This window comes from Orcinus orca, chromosome 2 (assembly GCF_937001465.1).
Source record: "Orcinus orca chromosome 2, mOrcOrc1.1, whole genome shotgun sequence".
NCBI classification, from domain to species: domain Eukaryota; kingdom Metazoa; phylum Chordata; class Mammalia; order Artiodactyla; family Delphinidae; genus Orcinus; species Orcinus orca.
The window spans coordinates 164,653,243-164,677,984 of record NC_064560.1 but is presented as its reverse complement, the minus strand read 5'-3'; the positions used below and the strand labels follow the sequence as shown (position 1 = coordinate 164,677,984).

Sequence of the window (24,742 nt, the reverse complement as noted above, 5' to 3'; positions counted from 1 at the left end):
AATCTCCCAATTCATCCCGCCCCCCCAACGTCTCTGCTTGATTAGCAACAATCCACAGAATTAGAAAAAAACATACAAAATATAAGCTAATATGCTATGAAAATCTAATAAATTTCTTCTTTGGAAATAGTTAAGACTCCTCAAACCTTCTGAGCCCACAGCTGGCTTGAGCCCATTTGCTTGCTACCACAGAAACACTTCATGTTCTCTGGCTGCTCTGCTAGATGTTGCATATTTTAATGGCTTTACTGTAGTAGTAGTGTTTGAATTATTTATTTGGTTCTTTACAAAACTGCTATCCCAAGACATTTATCTATCCACAAAATTTTTCAAACTGCTTGTTTATATGCAAGGATTTTGCATTTTGAAAACATTCTACAACAACAAATTGGTGACTCTATCCAGCATTCCTAACAGCAAAATCACTGGGTCGGTTCCACATATACTGGGGAGGGCAGCCTGGGCACTGGGAAAGTTCCATGGCTTGCAAAGGTCACCAAACCTGAGAGGCATTGTTCTGCTCTGGACTCTGAGTTCCCAGATTCTTGCCCTGTATAGCTCCGAGCCACCTCCACCTAAAGTGATTAAATTCTTCACATGTAGCCTAAGAAGTCGTTTTCTTCTATGATATGTAATATCATTTTGGTCATATCTGTTAATTTTTTAAATTCTTAGTTTTTTTCATTAGATGCTTACAAAGCCTTTAGCAAGAATTTTGTAAGCAAGACAAACACAGAAACAATATCTCTATCTGCACTGTCCAATATGGTAACTGTGAGCCACATGTAGCTACTGAGAACTGACTGTGGCTAGTCTAAATTGAGGTATATTGTATTTGTAAAATAGACACCATTTCAAACACTTACTACAAAAAAGTAAAGTATTTCATCAATAACTTCCTAGTATTGACTACAGGTTGCAATGATAATATTTTTGAGTCATTGGGTTAAATAAGATATCTTGTTAAAATTAATTTCACCTGTATCTTTTTACATTTTAAAAATATGGCATCAGAAAAGTTTAAATTACATATATGGCTCTCACATATTGGGCATACTCTTCTATTGGGCAGTGCTGGTCTATATTATTTGCAATATTTAGTTAACAGAATACCCATCTGAATTATTCAGTGAGACTTAAAACTGGTGAACCCCTCCCTGTAAAATGTTTTAGCATACTCCAAGATTTTTAAATTTCCATCATCTCTTTACCCTAGACAAAAGTTAGTTTTAATACGGGCAGTGATAAGCTTTAAAGTGCACTACATGGAATTCCCTGGCAGTCCAGTGGTTAGGACTCGGTGCTTTCACTGCCAGGGCTCCGGGTTCGATCCCAGGTTGGGGAACTAACATCCCGGAAGCTGCGTGGCGTGGCCAAAAATAAATAAATCAATCAATAAAAATAAAGTACACTACAAAATTCTACTTACACCACACAGCTTTTGGGTTTCTTTTCCTGTGAGATTTTTTCCAAGTAATAATATAAATAGTACAACAATGCCATGAGGAAATCGTCAAGATTCTTATTCCTATGGGGAGATTAAAAGAAAATAATGAAAACATATTTCAAACATAAAGCTTGTCATAAAAAAAATATGGGCACACAAGAATAAGTAGAAACACATGTTACCATACCCATCACACAACTAATTTACCATTTAAAATTCTATCTACTATAACTGTTGAAGATAGAAGAAACCTGATTTTCATAAACAAAATTTTTTGAGAGGTCACAACTGAATTATAGTTTTGCTTACCAATTAGTTTTCATTTTTAAAGTGTTTTTATAATACAGGTAATTTTTTGTTGTTGTTTAAAAAATGTACACAAATGTGGGCTTTCCTGGTGGCGCAGTGGTTGAGAGTCCGCCTGCCGATGCAAGGGACACGGGTTCGTGCCCCGGTCCGGGAAGATCCCACATGCCGCGGAGCGGCTGAGCCCGTGAGCCATGGCCGCTGAGCCTGCGCGTCCAGAGCCTGTGCTCCTCAACGGGAGAGGCCACAACAGTGAGAGGCCCACGTACCGCAAAAAAAAAAAAAAAAGTACACAAATGTAACAAGTAAAAAGACTCTCCCCTCACTCCTTTGTCACTATCCTACTCCTTAGTGGTAGCCACTGTTAAGAGTTTGGCATGAATCTGTCCTAAACCTTCTAGAGCATAGGCAATCACATATAAGGTCCTCCCCCACCAGCACACATACATATGCATGAATATATGCCTTACTTTTTTTTTTTTTTGGTAACAAATGGGATAATGCGGTATATACAAGTCTTTGCAACTTGCTTCTGTCACTTACCTGTGTAACATGGACCTCTTTCCATGATACCATGTATAGATTTTCCTCACTTTTTTAAACAGGTGGATAAAGTATGCTATAGCTCATAATTTATTTAACTAATCCTCTACTGATGGATATTTGGGTTTTTAAAAAATATTATAGACATTGCTGCAGTAATTATTCTTATAGCCACATCTCTGAGTAACTTCCTAGAAGTGAAATTGCTAGGACATAGAATATCTGCACATTAAAGTTTCATTAAGTTTTGCTCTCCAAAAAGACTGCATCGATTTACAATCCTATCTCATTTGTTTTAAAACTAGAAGGCTTTGTTTTCTTTCTAAATATTCTTACAAGATTTTTGCTGCTTCCTTTCTAACCCCAAATGGAAATTCTTACTCTGGCATGCATTCCTTAACCATACCTTGAGAGCAGGATGAAGATGAGCATTGCAGACTTTTTTTTCACAGTATTGATAACTACCTGTCCTAGGTTGGGTTCTCCCAGAAACACACCATGAGACAGATTTGCGAGTAAGTAGTTTACTAGGAAGTGATCACAAGAAACATCAGTAGGGGAGTGGGGAGGTGAGATGGAAAGGGGGTGTTAACAAGTTCGTTATCACTGTGGACCAATGTAGTTCAGTACCATGAGGGACTCTAGGAGACAGCGTAGAAAACTTAGAGTTATCCTGACAGATGGAAGCTGGGATATTTATCTACCAACTCTCCCTCCAGCATATCACTGATTGGAGGCTGCTTCTCGGGCACTGACTTCCTAGTGCCCCAAGCTTGTCCTGTAGCCCTGCAGGCAGGCTGAGTGTGCTCCTGCCATAGAATAAAGCTTCAGGCAGAGAATCTCAGGTGTTTGCCATATGCGGCCTTTACTGAATGCTGAGGGAGTCTGTGAGCGCTGCCCACAGCATAGGATACCCAACTCTCACTGAGCACTTACAAGTGCAGCTGCCAGGAGAAGCACCTTCCACGTACAGCCACGTGGAGACACCATTACTTCCAATTTTGTATACAAGGAAACTGAGGCTCGGGAAGATCCCAAAGCTCCCCCAGAGTCACACACCTAGTACTTGTTGGGGCTGCCAAACCTAACTAGTGGAGAAAACTGATCTTCAGTAAATGAGTATACCCTTGAACCAACACATACATAGCGCAGTCCCAATGGGACTCTGACGACGTGCTCACCATACTCCTTGCCCTGGACTTTATTTGGGGCTCCTGTAACTTCTGGCTTCCTCTCTTTGGTCTCAGTCTTGGAAACTGAATCCTGAGAGAATGGCTTGCATAGAGCCAGCCCTTTCTCCAAAGATCAGATTTGTCATCACTTATCAGATGGGATGATTTCAAAATAAAGGATAAAAGATCTAAAATGTCTCACAAGCATTACCTACCTCAGAAATGTTGTAAAAGAACAGATATGCTGCATCTCAGTATCTTGTAGCAAAAGCAAAGCAACATCTGAAAGGAGAGAAGATGGACAATTGAAAGAGGGACAAAGAGCTGCCTTAGAGGTTGACACCAGGTAATACATGTAAGGATGATGAAGCAGTTACTCACATTTAGCATCGAGGAGTGTAACATTGCCCTGCTGACTTCGTTTCTCTAAGCCTTTGGGTGACTTGTCGTCTCTTAAAGCAAACCTTTTATCTGTCAACCTGTTTTGGGGATATAACAGTCTATAGTAGTGCTTTGAAAGGTTTTAGTTGTATTTTATCTACCCTGAGGCACATGGGGTGTTTACTATAAAGTAAGGAGACCCTGAGTGTCATGTGTGGGTTTCATTTAATGTAGGATCATTTTGGAATACATTTTATTAAACATTATATTTACTATGCTAGGGGTAGGAGGAATGCACACTGCCTTACATAAAAGGTAAATACCAATTTGATCCAAAATAGATCATTTAAATCATCTATTTTTGGCATAGCTATCATTTTCAGATTTTTTTTTAAAGAAGCTGAAAATTTGCTAATAGCCGAATTATCACAGGGATACATCATTGGGATGATTGTAACTCCCACCATAACTGTGAAATAGTGCATGTTCCTTCCTTGATGGCTATTTGCATTTCAACCTAGGATGACGGGAATGATATTTTCTTAGAGTCTGCAGAGGCTTAAGCCATTCTGCTGAGAGGTGCTATCAGCAACACTGCCATGGTGCTAAGTTAAGCTACCTGTCTGAAGCTGGACCATCAATTTCAGCAAAGTGAACTGCTTTGCCTTTCTTTCCTCTTTCTCTGAGTTCTACTGCAGGTGTAAAACTGTAATAGAAACAAGAAAATTAGGAACTGAACCTTTTCGCGGGGGAAACTAATCAAAGCATGACCATAGCTCATGGAACCTGAGGACCAGCACATATTGTGAGTGTCCTGGAGAGAATCTGAGGCACAGCTGTACTTAATTCATTTATTTACATGTGGTACAATCATCTAGAAAAAGACGAAAAGATCAGACTTTATATTCAGCCTTGACGTATCACTAGCCCCCTGAATACCACCATACACAAAACACTTCCATCTGAAAATGCTGCAGTAACTTCAGAAGAAACAGAAAGCTCGTGATCAGTTTGGAAGGATTTTTTGATTTACTGAGTACTTGTTATGTGCTTCTAAGCATGACCTCATTCAATCTTCACAGCAACTCTATTAGGAAAATGTTACTATTATTACAATTTTTACACATGAGAAAGATCGACCCTTAGAAAGATATTAAGTAACTGGACCAAGATCACTTAACAAGTGCCAAAGCCAGGACCGGGCACAGGTTCTCTAGCCACAGAGCCATGTGTGTACCCACCAGGCAGTCCTGCCCCCCGAGCAGCCACCTCGTTATCACTGCTGTGGACTCTTCTAGAAGCTTGAGGATCTTGAAGAAGGTTTCAGGACCCTTTACTTAATTCAGGGTTGCTTTGACTCTATAGTTTTTGTACAAGAATTACCAAGCAGTAATGGGCCTAACTAACAATGGACCACAATTAAGCAACAAATAAATGTGTACTGAGGCCATACTCTGTGTCAGGCATTGCTATAACATTGAAAATAAGTGGTGTCTGATTACAGTCAATGCACAGACTCTCAGGATTATCAGCAAATGCTTAATAGGAAAACAGAGAAAAGCGTTTTGAAGACTAGCAGGATGTGGTTCCTGCCTCATAGAGAGTTCATTTTCTAGAACTGTGGTGTCTACCAAATACATTGGTTTGGTGACCATTGTGGATTATGACGTTTATTTTTCTGCCTGAAACAATGCCATGTTGATAACACCACCCAGAAGCTTAATCTCTGCCCACAGTTACATGTCTCTCTGTCAAGTTTAAGCATAGATATAGTAAGTAGACGCACTTTTCCCCAGATTTTAGTCATTCCCTAATCATGCATATATACTCTTTATCATCTCTTTGTCAACACAACAGTTTTGAAACAACTTCCTTTAAAATTTTTCTGGGATTGGTTACCCACAAAGTCATCATTTTAGAGAAATACCTCCCATGGGAATGATAAAGTTAACCAGTTTGGTACTTTCTTCTTCCAGGAGTTTTTGCCAACATCCTGGCAATATTCAGGTTGTAGACTAGGTTAGAATCTAAAAGCATGTACACGATATCACCTCAAGGGAATGATTTTTTGTATTTTTCTTTCTTTTCAGACCACTGGCACCAAGTTGGTTAGTGGATGTAGAAATTTCTAAACTTTTCATTCTGTCTTGTCCTCTTCTTATCACTGGTCTCCAAGGATTGGGTATTTAGAGGGAAGGTGTGCTGAAATACTGAGGAGGTGGCAGGAAAAAAGAAATGAAAGGATACCAAATGGTGATGGTGGGTACCTCCAAAGAGAGATGGGGCAGAGAGGAGGCGTAGTGATGAAGAGAGCTATCTTCCACAGCTGTATACTTCTGTATTATTTCAGGTTATTTTAATAACAAGAATGTATTGATTTATTACCTGCGTTCCTAAAAAAAAAAGTTGATAGAGGTATAGAGGAAGAAACAGTACATTGTTGATACATTCTATTGACAGGCCATTTAGATAGCCTTTAACAAAATCCTCAATTCCCCCAAACATTCAGACATTTTCTAAGAGCTCTTTGAAGTCCATTCTACTTGCTGGATATCTAATGTGTGGCATTAATAGAACCACCCTAAACAAGAACACAAAGTTGTTCTCAGTTTTCTCTTGGACCGTCACAACATTCTGGCCACTTACAAGCCATTGGCTGTTAACTTTCCTAACAGGCTAAAGAAAACTCAGGTCACCAGCCCTTCCCAGGGTTTCTCTTCTCTAGAAGATGAGAGAATATAGATAGAAACACCCAATTTCAGTTAGTGTCAAATGAAATTGCTTCCCTCCTAACCTTGCCTCAGTCCCATCCCTATAATTCAACATTTTTTGCCCTATTAGTTAGTTTGCCTGAGTTGATTTGAGACAAGAGAGCCTTAAGATAAGGAAAGGATACATTTGGATCAGGTCTATGAACTAAGTCAAATGAACTTAGAATTATAAAATCATAAGATCATAGAATTTGGGGGTTAGAAGACATCTAAAAGATCATCTGGTACATGGCTATCATTTTACTGATGGAGAACTAAGGCTCAGAGAGGCTGACCATGTCTCAGTATTTGAAACTTGTGGCAGGTAGTGCCTGCTCTTAGCCAGTAGTCTGGCATTTACTGCGAAACCTCTAGTCCTTATTCTCTGACCTCTGGACATGTCTTCCCACACTTGCCTGAGTGGCTTTTCACTTGACTGAAGTCATTCTCCGGATCAGATGGTGAGATGGATGTCTCTTTGTGAGTGTCCCGCCATAGCTCTAAAAGCAGCCTATGTTCACAGTGCATTTGGAATCACTAAGAAGCATCACTAGGAATAATTAAAAATTGTCCTTTGAACTGCACCTCTGATTGGCTCCCAAACCACAGTCTGACCTAGATCTGTACCTTCTTCCGGTCTCCGTAGTCTCCCTCTCCATCTGGCAACACATTTAGAATCACAGACCACACTGTGTTGATGTGATTTCCTAATATCACAGCACAGTCACATTATTTCCCTTTGCCCCAAAATAAATGAGAAAAAGCAGTCATATTTTCTCCTAGAACCCATCACTAAAATGCGGAGGGCTGGACCACTCCTGGCTTCCACACCAGTTAGAGCTCTTCAGTGGTTACTAGAGTCTTTGGTTAGGCTGTGTTGAAAAACAAGAGAAGTTCGAGGCTTCTGGAGGTGTAGTTTCCTTGGCTGTATGTCCTCAGGGGAGTCCACGACCTTGGCAAACACTCAGACAGGCGGCTGGTTCTCTCCCAGCTGGGAGTAGGGGGCACTTGCAACATGAATGGCTAGGACTACAGACACTGTGTCAGAGAGAAGCATGCCTTGTTGGTTGGCCCATTACTTCCCCATTTAAAACCTTTCAATCCCCCCCCACCCCCGACCCCACGTGGCCTCTGAATAAAGTTTAAATTCGTCAGCATGGTCTGTAAGACCTTTCACGATCTTGCCCTGGTTTAAAACTTCTACTTCCTCTCTTAACACTCGCCTGGAGCTCTACACCCAGCGTACTGACCACTTGCAGTCTCAAATGTGTCTGGGGCTCTGCACGTGCTGTTCCTTCTGCCTAGAACGCACTCTCCTACTCCACAACCAGAGCTCCCTTTGCCTTGCCAACACCTTCTCCTCCTCAGGTCTTAGACAGCGCCTCCCCTGGGAAGCCCTCCCTGTCTCTCCTGTCCACTGGCTTCAGGAAATGCCCCCAATTAGGTACTGGGTCAGGGCATTTGGGTGAATGCAGGTTTCCGGAGCCCCGGCCCAGCCCAGTGTGGCAGTGGTGGCAGTTACTGAGGAGGGAGCTGGAAAGGGAGCAGCAATCTCGGGGGAATGAGTCAGGGTCGGTAGCACTGCTACCAAAAGATTCTCCTCCCAGTAGTAGCCTGGGAGGGTCTGGTTTACTTTCAGTAAGGAGAGCGGCATAGATATATCTTCCTGTACCTTCAAATTCCCAAGCTTTCCTGTCTCTATTACTTCCTTCCCACCATACTCAGCGGAAACTCTGCTTCTACCTTTTCCAAGCTAATCTGCGCTCTTGATCCCATTCCCACTTTCCTTCTCTTCTCTTCCATCTCTTCTTTCTACCCAAACAAACTCAAAATTTTCCTACCTTTATAACAAAAGCAACAAAAGTCCCTTCCCTTAGTACTGGATCCCCTAAAGGCTACTGTCGCTTTCCTTTTTCACTGGTAAACTTACTGATGAGAAACTAGCAAAAATAGAGTACTCTTTATCTCAGATTCTTCTCCTCTAGCTACTGTAATCTGATTTCTACTCCACTGCCTTCCTGAAATGGCTTCTCACCTAAGTCCCCAGCGACACCTAAATCCAAAGGCTTCTTTTTGCCCCATCCTGAGCTCTCTTTAGCATCTGACATCGCTGACCACTCCCCACTCAAATTCCCTTTCTTATTTTGCCTTTGAAGGCCTTTGTGTGTCTCAGGGCTTTCCTCCTGACCCTTCTAATCATGCTTTCTCTTCAGTTAGCTCCTCTTTCTTTGCCTGTCTGCTATTTCTGAGGGCCACGTGAAGATACCTTTCAAAACCTTAAGACATGCACACCGATTAAGAGACATATCAAACCAACTGTAATGTATGGAAATTGTGTGGATCCTGACTGGAACAAACTTTTAAAATATTAGACAATAGGAGACATCTGGATACAAACTGCATATGTGACAATGTTAAGAAATTACCTTTTGTATTTTTAGGCTAGTAAATAGTAATTTAGTTATATTTTTTAATAGAGTGCCTATTTTTTTTGAGATATGTACTGAAATACTTATAGATGAAATGATATGATATCTGGAATTTACTTCAAAATAATCAAGGGGTGGAGAAGATGAGGGTATAGATGATACAAAGTTGACCTTAATTTGGTGACTGTTGATGCTATGCTATGGGTATGTGAGGGTTCATTATCCCATTCTCCCTACTTCTGTTTATGTTTGAAATCTTCCAATATAAAAAGTTTTAAATATTTATATTTAGTTAAAATTTTTAAAATAACACTATAAGAGAAAAAAAAGCTGGCCACAAAGTCAGATGTACAATGATTTCAGGTACTGGAATTATCAGTCACAGAATGTAAAATAAATATAATCAGTATGTTGAACACAAAAAAATAAAAATAAGGTGGTAAGCCTTAACACTGGTGCACCGGTGGTCTTTGGGGGCAGAACTGTGGCAGAACTCCCCACTTTCTACTTTGTACATTTATATACTTGTTTTTCAACAAGTATGTGCAACTTTGTAATGAGGAAAAAAGATATGGAAATGGAGAGTAAGTTAAAAATGTATGTGTGTGTATACATACATAAAAGAAGATTTGGAAAGCTATACAATAACTGTTACCATGTTAACAGTTATACTCTTTATGTGGGATTGTAAAGTTTTTTTGGTTCTTTTCGCTTAATGGTATTTTCTGGTTTTTAAAAATAATATGATATTTTAAAACTTATTTCATAATTTTTAGAAGTAGGTATTTCCTAGGCTTCTGGCCTCAGTCAGTTCACTTTCCACTGTAATTCTGCACCGGTCCCTCTCAGGAAAACCAAACCCCTGCTTACTGAATTCTTGACCTGGACATCTCACAGGCAGGTCCAGTCAGCCTGTGGAACGCGCAGATACAGAGGGCCAACTGTACTATGTCATTTTATATAAGGGACTTGAGCATCTGCACATTTTGGGACCCGCAGGGGGCGGGGGTGTCTTAGAACCAATCCCCTGCAGATACCAAGGGCCGACTATATCTCAAATTCTGCACACTGAAAAAGTAACGTTGTTACCTTTCACCCCTCCATAAACATACTGGATCTGCCACCTTCCTTGTCTCAATAGACAATGCCGTCACCCACTCAGTGACCCAGACGTTCTTGCCTCCTTCCTCCCTTTGTCTCACAGCCAATCTTACCAGCTACTTCCCCCAGCACACAAGGCTGGATTTATCTGAGTTGCCTCTAGCATGACTCTTTGACTCTGTTCTCCTGCAAGTCTCCATCTCCCCCTTAGAGTAATGCATAATTGTCTTGTCTCCCGAGTTCTAATCTTGCCCCTCCACGTTACTATGGGAGAGGGCTTTCTAGAGCACAGATGCAATCCCATGACACATGCTCAGAAAGGTTTGTGGAGTGACACCAAACAGAACTGGTGTGAGAACAGTGACTGAACAAGCCTCTGCCTCTGCAGCTTCCATTCTTACCACTGTCTCCTCTCCACCTTCTCTGCCTCAGCCCTGTCTCATCACCACGAATTGGGGTGACATAGTGTCTGCAGCATTGTCTCTGAAAAAAAAGAGCATGTTCCAGCTCATGAGTCCTCTCTGACTTCAGACCTACATTTTAATGTGTGATGGGACATGCTTAGACTTTAAAAGGGAATCAGTATCTACATTTCCAACAAAGCCAAACATTAACTTTGGCCTAAAACATACAAAAGTCTGCTTTCCTTTTCCTTAGCATCACCCCTAGCAGCTGGACTCCCAAGGTAATCCTAATACTCGGGTTTGCCACACAGTTGCTTAAACACAAAGCAGCTCCACTATGAAAAGGTTGCCCCCATCTATTCTTCATGGTAGTCCTCTCCCCATCTTTAACTACACCCAATTTGTGTACTTGATACAGTCTGGTGTTTGGGGGGTTTTATTTTTACACTGTTTAAATTGAGGTATAGCTTCCATTTATGCAGTAAAGCACGTAAATCTTACGTGGACAGCTTGATGAATTTTTTTTTTAACATCTTTATTGGAGTATAATTGCTTTACAATGGTGTGTTAGTTTCTGCTTTATAACAAAGTGAATCAGTTATACATATACATGTTCCCATATCTCTTCCCTCTTGCGTCTCCCTCCCTCCCACCCTCCCTACCCCACCCCTCTAGGTGGTCACAAACCACCGAGCTGATCTCCCTGTGCTATGCGGCTGCGTCCCACTAGCTATCTATTTTACGTTTGGTAGTGTGTATATGTCCATGCCACTCTCTCACTTTGTCACAGCTTACCCTTCCCCCTCCCCTTGATGAATTTTCTACTATGTATATACCCATGTAACCACCACCCAAATCAATATATAGTCCATTTCCAGCACCTCAGAAGGTTCTCTTGTACTTTCCCCTGCCAGTTGACAACCCGCAAAAAGTACCATTATTCTGACCTCTATCAATACAGTTCTTTTCTTTTGTCTGTTACTGTAAACTTTTATATAAATAAAATCATACAATATTTACATTATTGTGTCTGGCCTTTTTCATTCAACATTATGTCACACAATCTACCTTTTAAATCATACCATCCTATGTATATTCTCCAACATCAAGTGGGGAATATACATGGGAAATCAATCAAGCCATTTTAAAGAATAATTTGGTAACGAACCAAAAGAAACTTTAGTTTATGAATATGAATGTTTTATGAATAATAAAGTCAGTGTGAAACTGATATCTGTAAATTCGTTAGTAGGATCATACAGGAAAAAGTGCCACTTGGGGTGGGTTATTATTAGATTAGCACTGAAAAATTAGTTTGAAAAATACTACAAAATAACTTCATTTATAAAGATCAGTAGGTAAAAAGTATGGTGCAATTTTTATCATAAGAAGAGAGGACTGAGATGGCCTTTATATATATATGAAGACTGAGAAAAGAAAATATTGGCACTGAAAATTTGCACCCACATTTTCTTGTGCTTTACCGTGTATATTTTGACTCCTGTGATTATCCTGTCTGTCTAATCTCAGAGCTATCTTGCTGTCTTTGTCACTATCTCACATTCACTAAGTATGATGTTTCAGGAGTTACTCGACTGAATCTTCTGTGACATATCTGAGAAGAAAAATTGAACTCACTGCTGTGGAAATGACAGATTACTCAAACACTGAAATAAATATTCCATGAAATGTAAACTTTTGATTTTGACTTTAATATAATGGTTAGTCTTTAAATTATTCATGTTTAAGTGCTATTAAATATTTAATTATATTTATAATGTAACTATAAATTACATCTGCACAGCCAACTCCTTTTCTGACCTTCAGCCCCATTTGACCAACAGCCTAAGAGATGTGTCCACGTCATAGCAACCTCAAACACATCACCAGTTTTGCCTCTTTTATTCTGTATATGGGGGAAGGGCAATCCCAGCCAACAAATCACCCAAGCCAGACACCTGGGAGCCAACCTAAGCACCTACTTCTCCCTCTCCCTTCACTTTCAGGCAGTATATGGTATCAATCAATTCTATCCAAACATCCTGCCAATTTCATCTCTTGCATATTTCTTAGTCCTGCACCCTTTTCTCTCTGACTCTGTTTCTTACCTGGATAACTATTTATAAGCCTCCTACAATTAGCCACCTAATTGGCCCTGTGCCTCTAGTCTTCCTCTGCTTGAATCTGTTTGGTTGATTGTACTTGTTCAATAAACATTTGGTGAGTGCCTACTCTGTGAAGTTCTGCAGATGGCTCCAGGGACATGAAGATGACTAAGACAGTTCCGGCCATTGAGGTCTTGCGGTCTATCAGAGGGAGGCAGTGTATAAAGTGGAAAGGACTTGGATAAATCTTGGTTCAAAATGTCAGTTCTGCTACTTACTGGCTGGATGACTTTGGTTCAGTGGCTTAATCTCCCTGAGCCTTGTTTCTTCATCTATGAAATGGAGATATTAGTGCTCACTTTCCATGGCTGTTTTAAGACTCAGAAAAATAAGCAAATGTCTGCGATATAACAGGTGCACAGCAGATAGTGGCTAGTTTTGTTAGTTTAGTGATACACTTTTAATAGAGTCAGTATTTTCTCAATGGAGAATTAAAATTAGTTTTTCTAACCTAATAATTTTACCTTGTAAAATTTACGGTCTACTGCAGCAGGTATAATATATGGTCCCATTAATGTAAAACTCTGTTTCTATAACTCAAAAAGGCAATTTTATAAAGTAGTTAAGAATATGGACTGTTAACCAAGTAGACCTAGATTTAAAACATCTTAATCACCTCTGAGCTGTGTGATTTGGCCAAGTCACTTAGTTTCCTTCTAACTTCTTAACCCTTTGACATCAGTTTCTTCATCTGTAAAAGTGGATTAACACGCAGCTGTTTCAAAGGGTTGGTAAACTGATTAGCACGGTGTCTGATACAGAGGAGCAGCTGATAAATGTCATAAGAAGGGGATATCAGGAAGGCTGCCAAAATGGTTATCTCTAGATGCTGCGATTGCAGCAGATATTTATTTTATTCTTTATACTCTTCTGTGCTGCTTGAATTTTTTTATCCCAAACACACGTAATTTTCGTAAAAGCTATAATAAAGTTTTGTTAAAATTTACCTTCTGAATTCAAGAGTTCTGGTTTCATCTTTCCAGTACCACATCCCTAATCGGAATCCCAACTGCTGTAAAATGAAATGATTGCAGCAAAGATAAAGGTTCAGTTTACAATCCACATGTCACAATGAACTTTTAACAATAATTCTCACTAGTTGCTATTTAACTCTATTCAATAAAGGTGTAGAGTCTTAAACTGTTTTTTTTTTTAACTTGAAGCCAGGATTTTATCTTTTTTGATTGTTTTTGGGTGTAGTTTCACTAGAAAGTAAGGGGGGGAGGAAAGTAGGGGAGAAAGGAAGGAAGGGAAAGAAGAGAGGAAGGCTAGGAGCCTGTGTCATCTCACCATAGTAATTTACTGATTAACTGGGACTCAGACCACAATAAACTGGTGCCCAAGGCAGCCCCAATCTTTCAGAGGAGTTAGACAGCAACTCTAATCCTGACTCCACCCTTCGGAGGAAGTGGGCGAAGTACCAGGTTATCCTTTCCAAGCCATGGTAGCTACCAGCCACCAGCCTCCAGCCTCTCCTCTGGGGATCCCACCCAGGGCAGGACCGCTTCCTCCGCAGGCCGGCTATTTATTTTTCAGCCAACCAATTAGAGGTGGTGCGGTGGAACTTTCCTATACCTAGATATCTGTGGGGGGAGCCGGAATTCAATTCTGACCGTTTGCCGAACGCACCTCCATCGTCTGGTTTTTGTAGACAACTAAGCCCCGGTCTCCTCGAGTGAGGTTCGCCCCAGGCTAAGGCGGCGCCCCTGCCTGGGGAGGGCGGAGAGCAGGTCCTTGGCCGAGGGAATGGAGGGCGTCGCTGCACCGCCACCGAGCCCCGTCGGGCGCCGCGGGCGGGAGGGGGTCGGCTTTCCACCCGCCGCGGGCTGGGGGCGGCCCAGGTGCACTTACATCCGGCTAGTCGGCCTGCGAGTCCAACCGCCGCCTCCTCGAATAAAACTCGGGCACACGATACGTGGCCTTCCGCTGGCCGCTTTAGACCGACCGTCGCGGAGGCAACTAACCGCCCGTGAGCGCTGAGAAACCGCGCCGACGTTGGGCGGGGGCGGGACCCTGCTTCCTCCGCGGCGGTGGCGGGTGGGCGTCACTGCTGCCCATGCTGACACCTTTGGCTGCTGTGGCTCCCTAGCGTCTCACAGCAAAGCTGCACCGGGGTTCCTTCTTTAGAGGTCAGTTCTTCGTGCCTTCCCACCGAGAAGTCAACTGCGTCACTGTTTTTTTGTTTTTAATTAGAATAACTTTTTTTTTTGGAGTGGACAGAGCAAGCTCCTATTCCAACTCCCTGCTCCAAAAATCCACTTAGTATGTTATCCTCAGATAGAAGATGTATCAGATATTAAACTAATAAGAACAGATACTACACTTGATCTTAGCCAAAAGGTCTTCAGTTCCTTAGGGAAGCTTCCCCTTTGTTCCAAAGTTTAATAGCACTAAATGAAGTTCAAATCCAGGTTAGAAAAATAAAAACAAATAAAATAAAATATAAAACATACAGGTTGGGACTAGGTTAATTTAGGGCGGGGCGTGGCAGGAGGGGAGCAAGGGAGGAAATAAGGTTTTCAAAACTGGGTTCTGCTGCATAGCTAGATGTGGAACCCATTTGAAGATATCCAGATGAGGGGTTTACGAGGCTCTTTAAGGAGTAATGTGTGTAACGCATCACCCTGAGTAAGTACTCAAAATTAGTGTCTCTCAAAGCAGAGAAACTTGCTTTGTATCAACGGGTTTTCAACTGATATTTCTGTATTTACACTTTTCAAATCATGTGTCTTGTAATTTCTTCTTGCAACTGAGTTGATATGCAGATTGTTTGGTATTTTTTTCCTTCCATCACTGATGTAAGCAATGCTAGATGACACTACATGACTGGGAATGCCTAATATGTTCTGCTTTTGTTTTATCCCCACAGCTTAATTAGCGTTAAAGAGATGGTTAGTAAATAGTGATTGTATACTCACATAAACTTTAAAAACATAGCAATAGATATCCCACTGCTTCCCCTTCCCTCCATCCTCCCAGTCTCACTACTTGGTAACACACAATCACTGGTCACAGTGGTATAAAACTGTAATCACCTAGATTCATGTTCCACTCACTTGAGTCCACTGCTGGTAGCTGTTCTGGTTGGCTCAGATATAAGGAAACCCACCTGTACGCTGGCAGTGCTGCTTTCAGGCTGTAGCCTTAGAGGCTGGCTTATTACAAGATGACTCACTTAAAAAGAATTTAGCAAAATATCCCAATCACCAAAAGCTTTTCTCCAAGCAGGGTATTTAACTTTGGGTGGGAAGAGGAGAAATGATGAGTTGAAGCTCCAAAAAGGACTGAGAGAGACCAAGGACTCTGGATGATACCCATTCCCCACACTTCCAGGCAACTTCTCAGTGAGTGAAGAAATGCTAATAGAAAACCAAAGATCTTTTATACCTTACCATGTTTAACTTTAGGCTGTCTAAAATACAAAACTAAGGTAAAAATAAAAGCGTTGAGAACTCAGAACAATGACCTACAGAGAAGTTACATGACAAGTTACGTCACATGTGGTAGAGGGACATAATATTTAAAGGAAAGCCTCGATAACTCTTAAGGAACCATCTTATATTTCTGTATCACTAGGCCCTAACAAAAGAGGGAATAAAAAAATTGTTTTTATGGCTTTAAATCATTATTTATTTTAAAAGTGACCCACTCATTTCTTAGGTTAGATTTTTCACCAGTTAGGTTTTTTGTTAAACGGCATGAGAAACTCACAACCTAAAATGGAAATATAATTTTCTTTAAAAAAAAAAACCAAACAATTCATGATGCTATAAAGTAGGGATAAAGGTGCCATCTAAATATTTAATAATTTCAAGTGTCCTGTGAGGGAAAGTTTTTTTTTTTTTTTTTTTTTTTGCCTAGTTAAGATAAATTCCTCAAGGTCAAAGAACTCAGAGCATATGACATAGAACTAAGTTGCTGGTCTCAAATTTTAGGCCCAAGATATTAACTGGATATAATGCATGCTTATACTATGAAAAAGTCATAATGGACATATTTTCAAAGTGTTATAATTCTACTTTTAAAACGAACATGTAAGAAAACAGCAATGCCAGTATTTGAATTAGCAATTCCATTTTTGATTGCTTATTTCCCCAATCTTCAATTCACAAACATCCCTATCTATACTTAAAGGGGTGGAGGAAGAGTCTATGACTTCATTTGTTCTAAGGGAAAGACATTTCAACATTAAGTATTACTCTATTAAATTTTAGAAATACATATACCCTAAAATGTTTCCATCCCAAGAGCTATATCAAGAGTAAAAACGTGTATCTTTCTTTAAAGATCCATAATTTTTCTTCAAGGATTTAAATTCTGTATCTAATTTTAATGCTTAAGGATAGTTCTTCACAACAGTTTTCTCATATCTACTTACACATTATACAGAAGCAATTGAATATTCCTGTTGTTCCTTAACCTAAATATATGTATTCCCTTAGCAATTGTCTTGTGACATATGGATCTGAGATTCTTTAAAATTTCAATTCCAGTGTTCAAAAGCAAGGGAAATATACCCCACAATACAACTTTTATAAACTACATTCAACTTAAAGTAGGTGAATACCTTATCATGGGCCCAGTATTTGAGCTTCATAAAAAGAAATCTTTTGATTTCATCTAGATAGCCAGGTTATATTCATGTTTAAAATTGTACATAGGATAAAGAAATTCTTAGCTCTCCTTGACATATTGAATAGGTGATACATTAAATATCCTATTATGCATGCTAAATTTAAAGATGTAAAGAGCACTAATATCTCCTAATACACAAGTCATGTGCATGAATTTCCATTACACATATCAAATTAATATGATAAAAAATTTAGGGTAAGCTTCTTTTGAAATTTCATACATCTGAAATACTGTAAACAACCTGCTATGTCTTATTTTGACAGGTGTATAGATTCATTGCCTCAAAACAGCCATTTTGTTAATCAGACATTCAGATAAGAAAAAATTAAGTCCCCATTCTGATAAATGTACTTTTTCAATCCCTTAGCATTCTATATGTATTGCATTAGCTTTAGTCATGACCACTAGGCCCTAGCATAACATTGCTTTCAAGTTCAAGTGATGCTAATTATTCCTTAAACTGTAATGTAGCCTCATCCTAAGATCAAGTACTTTTTCCATTATCATTTGACGACAGCTGATCTAAAATCTGCTAAGGAGTTCCCAGGAGTTATCGAGTTACCAGTTTCAACTGACCCCTGGAAACACTGAACGGCTACTTCAGTGGCTTTATCTTAGCAATATTCAGATCTAGGTAAATTTGAGAAGACAGAATTAAAAACACTCAAGGCTAGGACTTTTACAAATTACTTTTCAAAATAATGGAAAATGAAGTATCTACATAGATTGATGTTAGTGTTACAGCAGGTTACCAGAGACCAGGCCAAAGAGAATACCATTGGTCATTTTTCTGATACTTTAAAAACTAATCTCTCCCAAACTGAGGTCTAAAATGAGTCATACTAATACCAAATTGCACTTACAGAAAGACTCCATTATACTTTATATACTTTGAAGTTAGAGCAAGGGATAAACACTTTCAATAAAGGACTAATAAAAGGTTAAGAATGAGTGTTATCTTGGTAAAAACTCATGTTAAACGTCACTCTAAGGCTACTAATCACCTGATTCTGTTAGTAGCAAGGTAGTTTGTCAAATATTTATACGATGCTATCTGCAGTCAATGAAACACCCTTAACTCCTCCTTGCTGAAAACTTTCCACCCTGGCATGAGCACTGAAAAACCCAAGTTATGTCCAGCTTTCAGAGTGTAAAGAGCAACTACCTTTTTAAAAATGTTTATTTTGAAGCAATTTCCAACTGCCTTTTTATCTCCCCACCCCACCCAAATGAGACCTGCTAAAAAAGGAAAAAAGTATACGTAAAAAAAGTCAGCTCTTCTGTGAGAGGATCATTACTAAAGCTCAATATTTTTAGGCTGCTTTGTTCTCTCGTTTTTATATTATTTCAAAAATTAATCTCTGCATGATATGGAAGTGTCCACTACTAAATTAAAAATTAGCTTCTATAAGTCACTGTTATGAGCAACATGAAGCAAATCTACATCACTTGGAAGAAGATATTAAAATATCTGTATGGTGAAAACACTAGGTTAACTATGCATTTTCCAATCAGCTTTTACTGAATTTCTTCCATATTCTCCTTAAAGAGAATCAATCAGAACAAAGCAGATGTGTCATTCCACTAAAATATGAACCCCCCCCCCACCAAGGATATGGATTTTAAAGCTTAAGCCCAGGATAGTGGATCTCAAAGGGTTGTAATATTCCTATCTGTGACAATCTCAAATCGGAAATACTGGAAAATGGACAAGTTGTATATTGACGAAATACAGGACTATCTTGCAGTTTGTCTTTTAAAAAAGAAATATATTCTAGTCATTTAAGGCAGGTATTGAAAAGGCATTATGATTCTCAAATCAGAAGAAAAAACTATATTATCTTCCTCTAACCTGCAAGTAATTTAACTGCTGAACACATATTCTTCTTGAATTTGCCATAAGCCCAGAAGTTGAGCTGTTTTACTAGAAAATTAAAGTTAACAAATTTGACTAAATTTGGAGTCAGTATTAAGTGGCTTTAACGTTTGCCTGCTGGATCTTGTTTCAGGCACCTGTATATTGCAGAAAGCAACTTGTTTCATACTATGTTGGGCTATTATCAGAAGACAACACCTGCCCCAGCTTTCGTTTAGAGAAAGAATCTTTCTGTACTTAACCCTGGAACATACCTTGTATTCTGTTGGAATATTCAGGTGGATTTTCACTTGAATACTTAAGCAAAGCCTTAGGAGTTTGGGTATACTGTCAGACCCCAGTCTGGTTTCTGTACTAAAAGGGGGGAAAACGTTTACCCAGATCTTTTCCCCTTAAGTTGCTGGTAATTCAAAGCAGGAACCTCATCAGAAAATTAGGCAACACTGAGTTAGATAAATTTCATCTTCTACTAATATCTTAGTTAAAGACTAACATGGGTAAAACAGTAAGAAGGGAAAATTGAAAACTCCAACACAATAATTTTTAGATCAATTTCAGCTTTACTTTTAAATTTGTACTTATGCATTTGTTTATAAAAAGTATGCCTGTCCTTAACATTACTGCAATGTTCACTTTCCTCTTAAAGTAGTACATAAAAATAAACAATTCAAGCTTCTGTATATTTTATTGTTACCAAGCTTCCACAGAACATGTGTGCAAACTTCAGGTTTCCCATCTCAAAACTCCATGTACAAACTAAGCTAACCAAAAACGCTCAAGTCAGCAAATATGCAAAATGCATTAAAGAGAAACCTCAAATAATGTTTTTAAAAGCCAAACTTTAGAACTAACCTTTTATAATTAAACTAAGTTGTTGCACCTTTCCTTTCATATGCATACACCGGGCTAAACACTTCCAACAATAGATCTCATACTTGGCACAAGGACATTTCAAAGAAAAAACAAAAACAAAAGGAAAAAGAAAGGAAAAGAGGTTTACGCTGACTCGAGTCCAAGTTTAGTCCACTTCCTCGATGGTCGGTCCCCCGGAGACTCCTGAACCACCGCTGCCGCCGCCGCCAGGGCCGCCTTGGTAAAGTTTGCTGATGATGGGGTTGCAAACTCTTTCGAGCTCTTTCTGCTTGTGTTCATACTCATCTTTTTCCGCCATCTGGTTTCGGTCAAGCCAGTTGATCACCTCCTGACACTTGTCGAGGACCTTGCTTCTGTCCTGTTCGCTGATCTTGCCCCTCAGTTTCTCGTCTTCCACCGTCTGCTTGATGTTGTAGGTATAGGACTCCACGGCGTTTTTGGCGGCCACTCGGTCGCGATTGGCCTCATCTTCCGACTTGTACCGCTCCGCCTCCTGCACCATCCGGTCAATGTCGTCCTTGCTCAGACGACCCTTGTCGTTGGTAATGGTGATTTTGTTTTCTTTACCGGTGCTCTTGTCGGCGGCGGTGACGTTGAGGATGCCATTGGCGTCAATGTCGAAGGTGACCTCGATCTGGGGGACCCCGCGGGGCGCCGGGGGAATCCCGGTCAGGTCGAACTTGCCTAGCAGGTTATTGTCCTTCGTCATGGCCCGTTCGCCCTCGTACACCTGCACCAGCACGCTGCTCTGGTTGTCTGAGTAGGTGGTGAAGGTCTGCGTCTGCTTGGTGGGGATCGTGGTGTTCCTTTTGATGAGTGGAGTCATGACGCCGCCAGCCGTCTCAATGCCCAGCGACAACGGGGTCACGTCGAGTAGCAGCAGGTCCTGCACGTTCTCTGACTTGTCCCCGATGAGAATGGCCGCCTGCACCGCGGCTCCGTAGGCCACCGCCTCGTCAGGGTTGATGCTCTTGTTCAGCTCCTTGCCATTGAAGAAATCCTGCAGCAGCTTCTGGATCTTGGGGATGCGAGTGGAGCCGCCCACCAGCACGATCTCCTGGATCTGGCCCTTGTCCAGCTTGGCGTCGCGCAGCGCCTTCTCCACCGGCTCGAGGGTCCCGCGGAACAGGTCGGCGTTGAGCTCCTCGAAGCGGGCACGGGTGATGGACGTGTAGAAATCCACGCCTTCGTAGAGCGAGTCGATCTCGATGCTCGCCTGAGTGGACGAGCTCAGGGTGCGCTTGGCTCGCTCGCAGGCGGTGCGGAGTCGCCGCACGGCGCGCTTGTTGGGTGCAATGTCCTTCTTGTACTTGCGCTTGAACTCCTCCGCCAGGTGGCTTACCATGCGGTTATCGAAGTCCTCACCGCCCAGGTGCGTGTCGCCAGCCGTGGACTTCACCTCGAAGATGCCGTCCTCGATGGTCAGGATGGACACGTCGAAGGTGCCTCCGCCCAGGTCGAAGATGAGCACGTTCTTCTCGCCGCCCGCGGAGCCCTTCTTGTCCAGGCCGTAGGCGATGGCCGCCGCCGTGGGCTCGTTGATGATGCGCAGCACGTTGAGGCCCGTAATGGTGCCCGCGTCCTTGGTGGCCTGGCGCTGCGAGTCATTGAAATAGGCCGGGACGGTGATGACCGCGTTCTTCACCTTGCCCCCCAGGTAGGCTTCGGCGATCTCCTTCATCTTAGTGAGGACCATGGAGGAGATCTCCTCCGGGAAGAAGGTCTTGATCTCTCCCTTGTACTCAACCTGCACTTTGGGCTTCCCTCCCTCGCTCACCACCCGGAATGGCCAGTGCTTCATGTCCGACTGCACTGTGGCGTCCTCGAACTTCCGCCCGATCAGCCTCTTGGCATCGAAGATGGTGTTGGTGGGGTTCATGGCCACCTGGTTCTTGGCGGCGTCCCCGATAAGGCGCTCGCTGTCGGTGAAGGCCACGTAGCTAGGGGTGGTGCGGTTGCCCTGGTCGTTGGCAATGATCTCCACTTTGCCATGTTGGAAGACCCCCACGCACGAGTAGGTGGTGCCCAGGTCGATGCCGATAGCCGGGCCGCGGGCAGACATTCTGACTGCGACAGGCAAGCGACGTTAGACGACAACACCTAGGGCAGAAAATCCGCGGCCTCAAGTAACGGTCGCCTCGCACCAAGCACAGTGAGCGTAGCAACCCTCTCCCTCTCCCTTCGCTCGGCTCCCCACTCTTATAGTCGCCTCCCTGCCGCCTTCAGAGCCAATCCGCTCTCGGGACCGCCCGCCACAGGCTTGCCTGGGCCGGAGTGACCCGCCTGCGGCCCAACAGACTTCTAGATGGGTGAGGGGCGGGACTACGGCCCGCGCGAGGATGCGACGGGCGGACGTTATGCAAGTGAGGCTCCGCCCACGCGCCCCAGGTGGCCAGTTGCCTCCGAGGCTCACTAGCAACCGGCGGCTTGGGGGCTTTAGGCTCGCGCCCCACGCGTTTTCGCGATCTTCGCCTTTCCTAAGGCGGGATTCGTCGACGTCCGTTGGATTGGCAGGACACGCGGCCAATAAGCAGAGCGGACTCCCAAGTAGGGTGGGGAAGGAAGTGCTGGGGCGTGGCGCCGGGAGGAGGCGCGGAAGGGGAGCGCCGAGAGGGGAGCTACTTCGGCTCATCGTTCAGTTCTTAAGGCCTGGAATGCCGTCCAGTTCCTAGTGTGTCCACCAACCTAGCTCGTAGGGGCGGGGTAATTCATTCTGAGTTGGTGACCAGTAGGAACTAGGGCCAGAGCAGGCATTTTTCTTCCGCCGGCGCGTGGGCGTTGGCTTGGCTTGGCCTGGGCGTGAGGGCCGCTCTTGACCCCTGGGAGGAGCGGGCGTAGGGGGGTTAGACAAAGAGAAATGACGCGGAAGTTCCTAGGCTGGGCCGTCGGCCTCCTGGAATTTAATTTTGCGTGCTTCGCAGCGTCTCAGTGGGTGTGAACGCTGGATAAAAACTTCCTGGCGGGCGGGGACAGCAGGAGCCCGGGAGAGCGCCCGGAGAGGCCGACCGTTTTTCCGCGCCGCGCGCGAGGCGGCCTGCAGAGTGGGAGACGAGATAGGTTGCAACTCGTCTTCCCCAAAGTGTAAACTTTCTCGACCTCGCTTTCCGTTTTCCCAGCTTGTCCTGCGACTTAAGCTTCCTAGTATCACCTCCCTGTTCTCTCCACTGCTTTCTTTATTTTCCGTTTCAAGTGCTTTAAACGCTGCTTTGAGTTCTTCACGAGGAAGTCTGTAGTCAAAACCCACACTTTGAAGCACCATAAAATAACCCAGCCTCAACGCCTCTCACGATTCTCTCAACCCCAGGTTAAGCACGCGCGATCATGTTTATGACTGAGTTATGTTTATGAATGAGCTCAACCGAGTAAGTTTATTTTCTTTAGCTATGCTGAAGTTACACTAGAGGCGTAAACTCTTCAGAGAAGGTAGATGAAAAGGAGCGCAACTTATTCTATAACGTTTAAGAGTAATATATGGGGCTTCCCTGGTGGCGCAATGGTTGAGAATCTGCCCGCCAATGCAGGGGACACGGGTTCGAGCCCTGGTCTGGGAGGATCCCACATGCCGCGGAGCTACTAGCCCTGTGAGCCAGTTACTGAGCCTGCGCATCTGGAGCCTGTGCTCTGCAACAAGAGAGGCCGCGATAGTGAGAGGCCCGCGCACCACGTTGAGGAGTGGCCCCCACTTGCTGCAACTAGAGAAAGCCCTCGCACAGAAACGAAGAGCCAACACAGCCATAAATAAATAAATAAATAAAAATTTTTTTTTTAAAAAGGCAAAATTCCAAAAAAAAAAAAAAGTAATATATGGGAGTAGGTCTGGAGGTATTGTCTGGCACCAAGTGATAGGTGGTAGAAGCAGTCTCCTATAAGTGGGCTCTGGAAGGAGGACAGTAACAAAACAGCGATAACCCTTCACATTATGTGGGGAAGTTGGAGACAGTCATTCAATTAGCTTTAAGAAGTCCCAGGATGTGAGGTAAAAGACAAATGCAAAAATAATCTGTCTTTATGAGGTTGAAAGCCCAATAAATAGATAAAAATAATTCGAGGGGCTTCCCTGGTGGCGCAAGTGGTTGGGAGTCCGCCTGCCGATGCAGGGGACGCGGGTTCGTTCCCCGGTCCGGGAAGATCCCACATGCCACGGAGCGGCTTGGCCCGTGAGCCATGGCCGCTGAGCCTGGGCGTCCGGAGCCTGTGCTCTGCAACGGGAGAGGCCACAGCAGTGAGAGGCCCGCGTACTGAAAAAAAAAAAAAAAAAAAAAATTCGAGAGAAGTGCTATAGGGAACACAGAGGCGGGGGCACATCCAGACAGGGTAAAGTATGTTCCTGAGGGCTTCCTGGAAGAGGTGACATGCCTGAGCCAGGTGCTGACCTTTGCCATTCTTTGCATGGGTTGTAGCATGGGTAAAGATGAGAGCGGCGTGTGCTGGCGGCAACTACAAGTTCAGTGCGGAAGATTAGTGTCACTACATGGCGAGGGATACGAACCAGAAACAGTCTCTTCAGGAGGACAAGATACATTTAAAAGCTTTATGTGCCGTGATATTTTTCCTGAGGCTGTGGGAAGGGGAAACTCCTTTGAAGGAGGCTAATGTATAGTTAATATCAAAGTTGTTTGGGACAGTGCTCGAGAAAAGTTTTTGTCTGAGAGACAAAAGT

General features: G+C 42.6%; 2 protein-coding genes and 1 pseudogene across 3 annotated transcripts in view; all 3 read right to left on the bottom strand.

The window, feature by feature from the left end:
• Positions 1 to 14,870, bottom strand: part of PPP1R36 (protein phosphatase 1 regulatory subunit 36) — a 31,482-nt gene extending 16,612 nt beyond the window's left edge. Inside the window, exons 1-6 of one of the 2 annotated variants that reach the window (XM_049706409.1) lie at positions 14,328 to 14,870; positions 13,646 to 13,710; positions 4,469 to 4,555; positions 3,850 to 3,947; positions 3,684 to 3,750; positions 1,430 to 1,528 (exon numbers count right to left, since the gene is read on the bottom strand). In XM_049706409.1, coding sequence (XP_049562366.1) covers positions 1,430 to 1,528; positions 3,684 to 3,750; positions 3,850 to 3,947; positions 4,469 to 4,555; positions 13,646 to 13,710; positions 14,328 to 14,333 — 422 coding nt within the window. In that variant the 5' untranslated portion in view covers positions 14,334 to 14,870. The remainder of the gene's footprint in view (positions 1 to 1,429; positions 1,529 to 3,683; positions 3,751 to 3,849; positions 3,948 to 4,468; positions 4,556 to 13,645; positions 13,711 to 14,327) is intronic. The other variant, XM_049706410.1, reaches the window with a different exon arrangement.
• Positions 14,871 to 14,887: 17 nt separating this feature from the next.
• On the bottom strand, positions 14,888 to 15,048 carry LOC117200318 (uncharacterized; annotated as a pseudogene).
• A 4,701-nt stretch (positions 15,049 to 19,749) lies between these two features.
• Positions 19,750 to 22,438, bottom strand: HSPA2 (heat shock protein family A (Hsp70) member 2). The gene has a single exon (XM_004262124.4). The coding sequence runs from the start codon at positions 22,142 to 22,144 to the stop codon at positions 20,228 to 20,230; it is 1,917 nt and encodes a 638-aa protein (XP_004262172.1). The 5' UTR covers positions 22,145 to 22,438; the 3' UTR covers positions 19,750 to 20,227.
• Between the last annotated feature and the right edge of the window lie 2,304 nt (positions 22,439 to 24,742).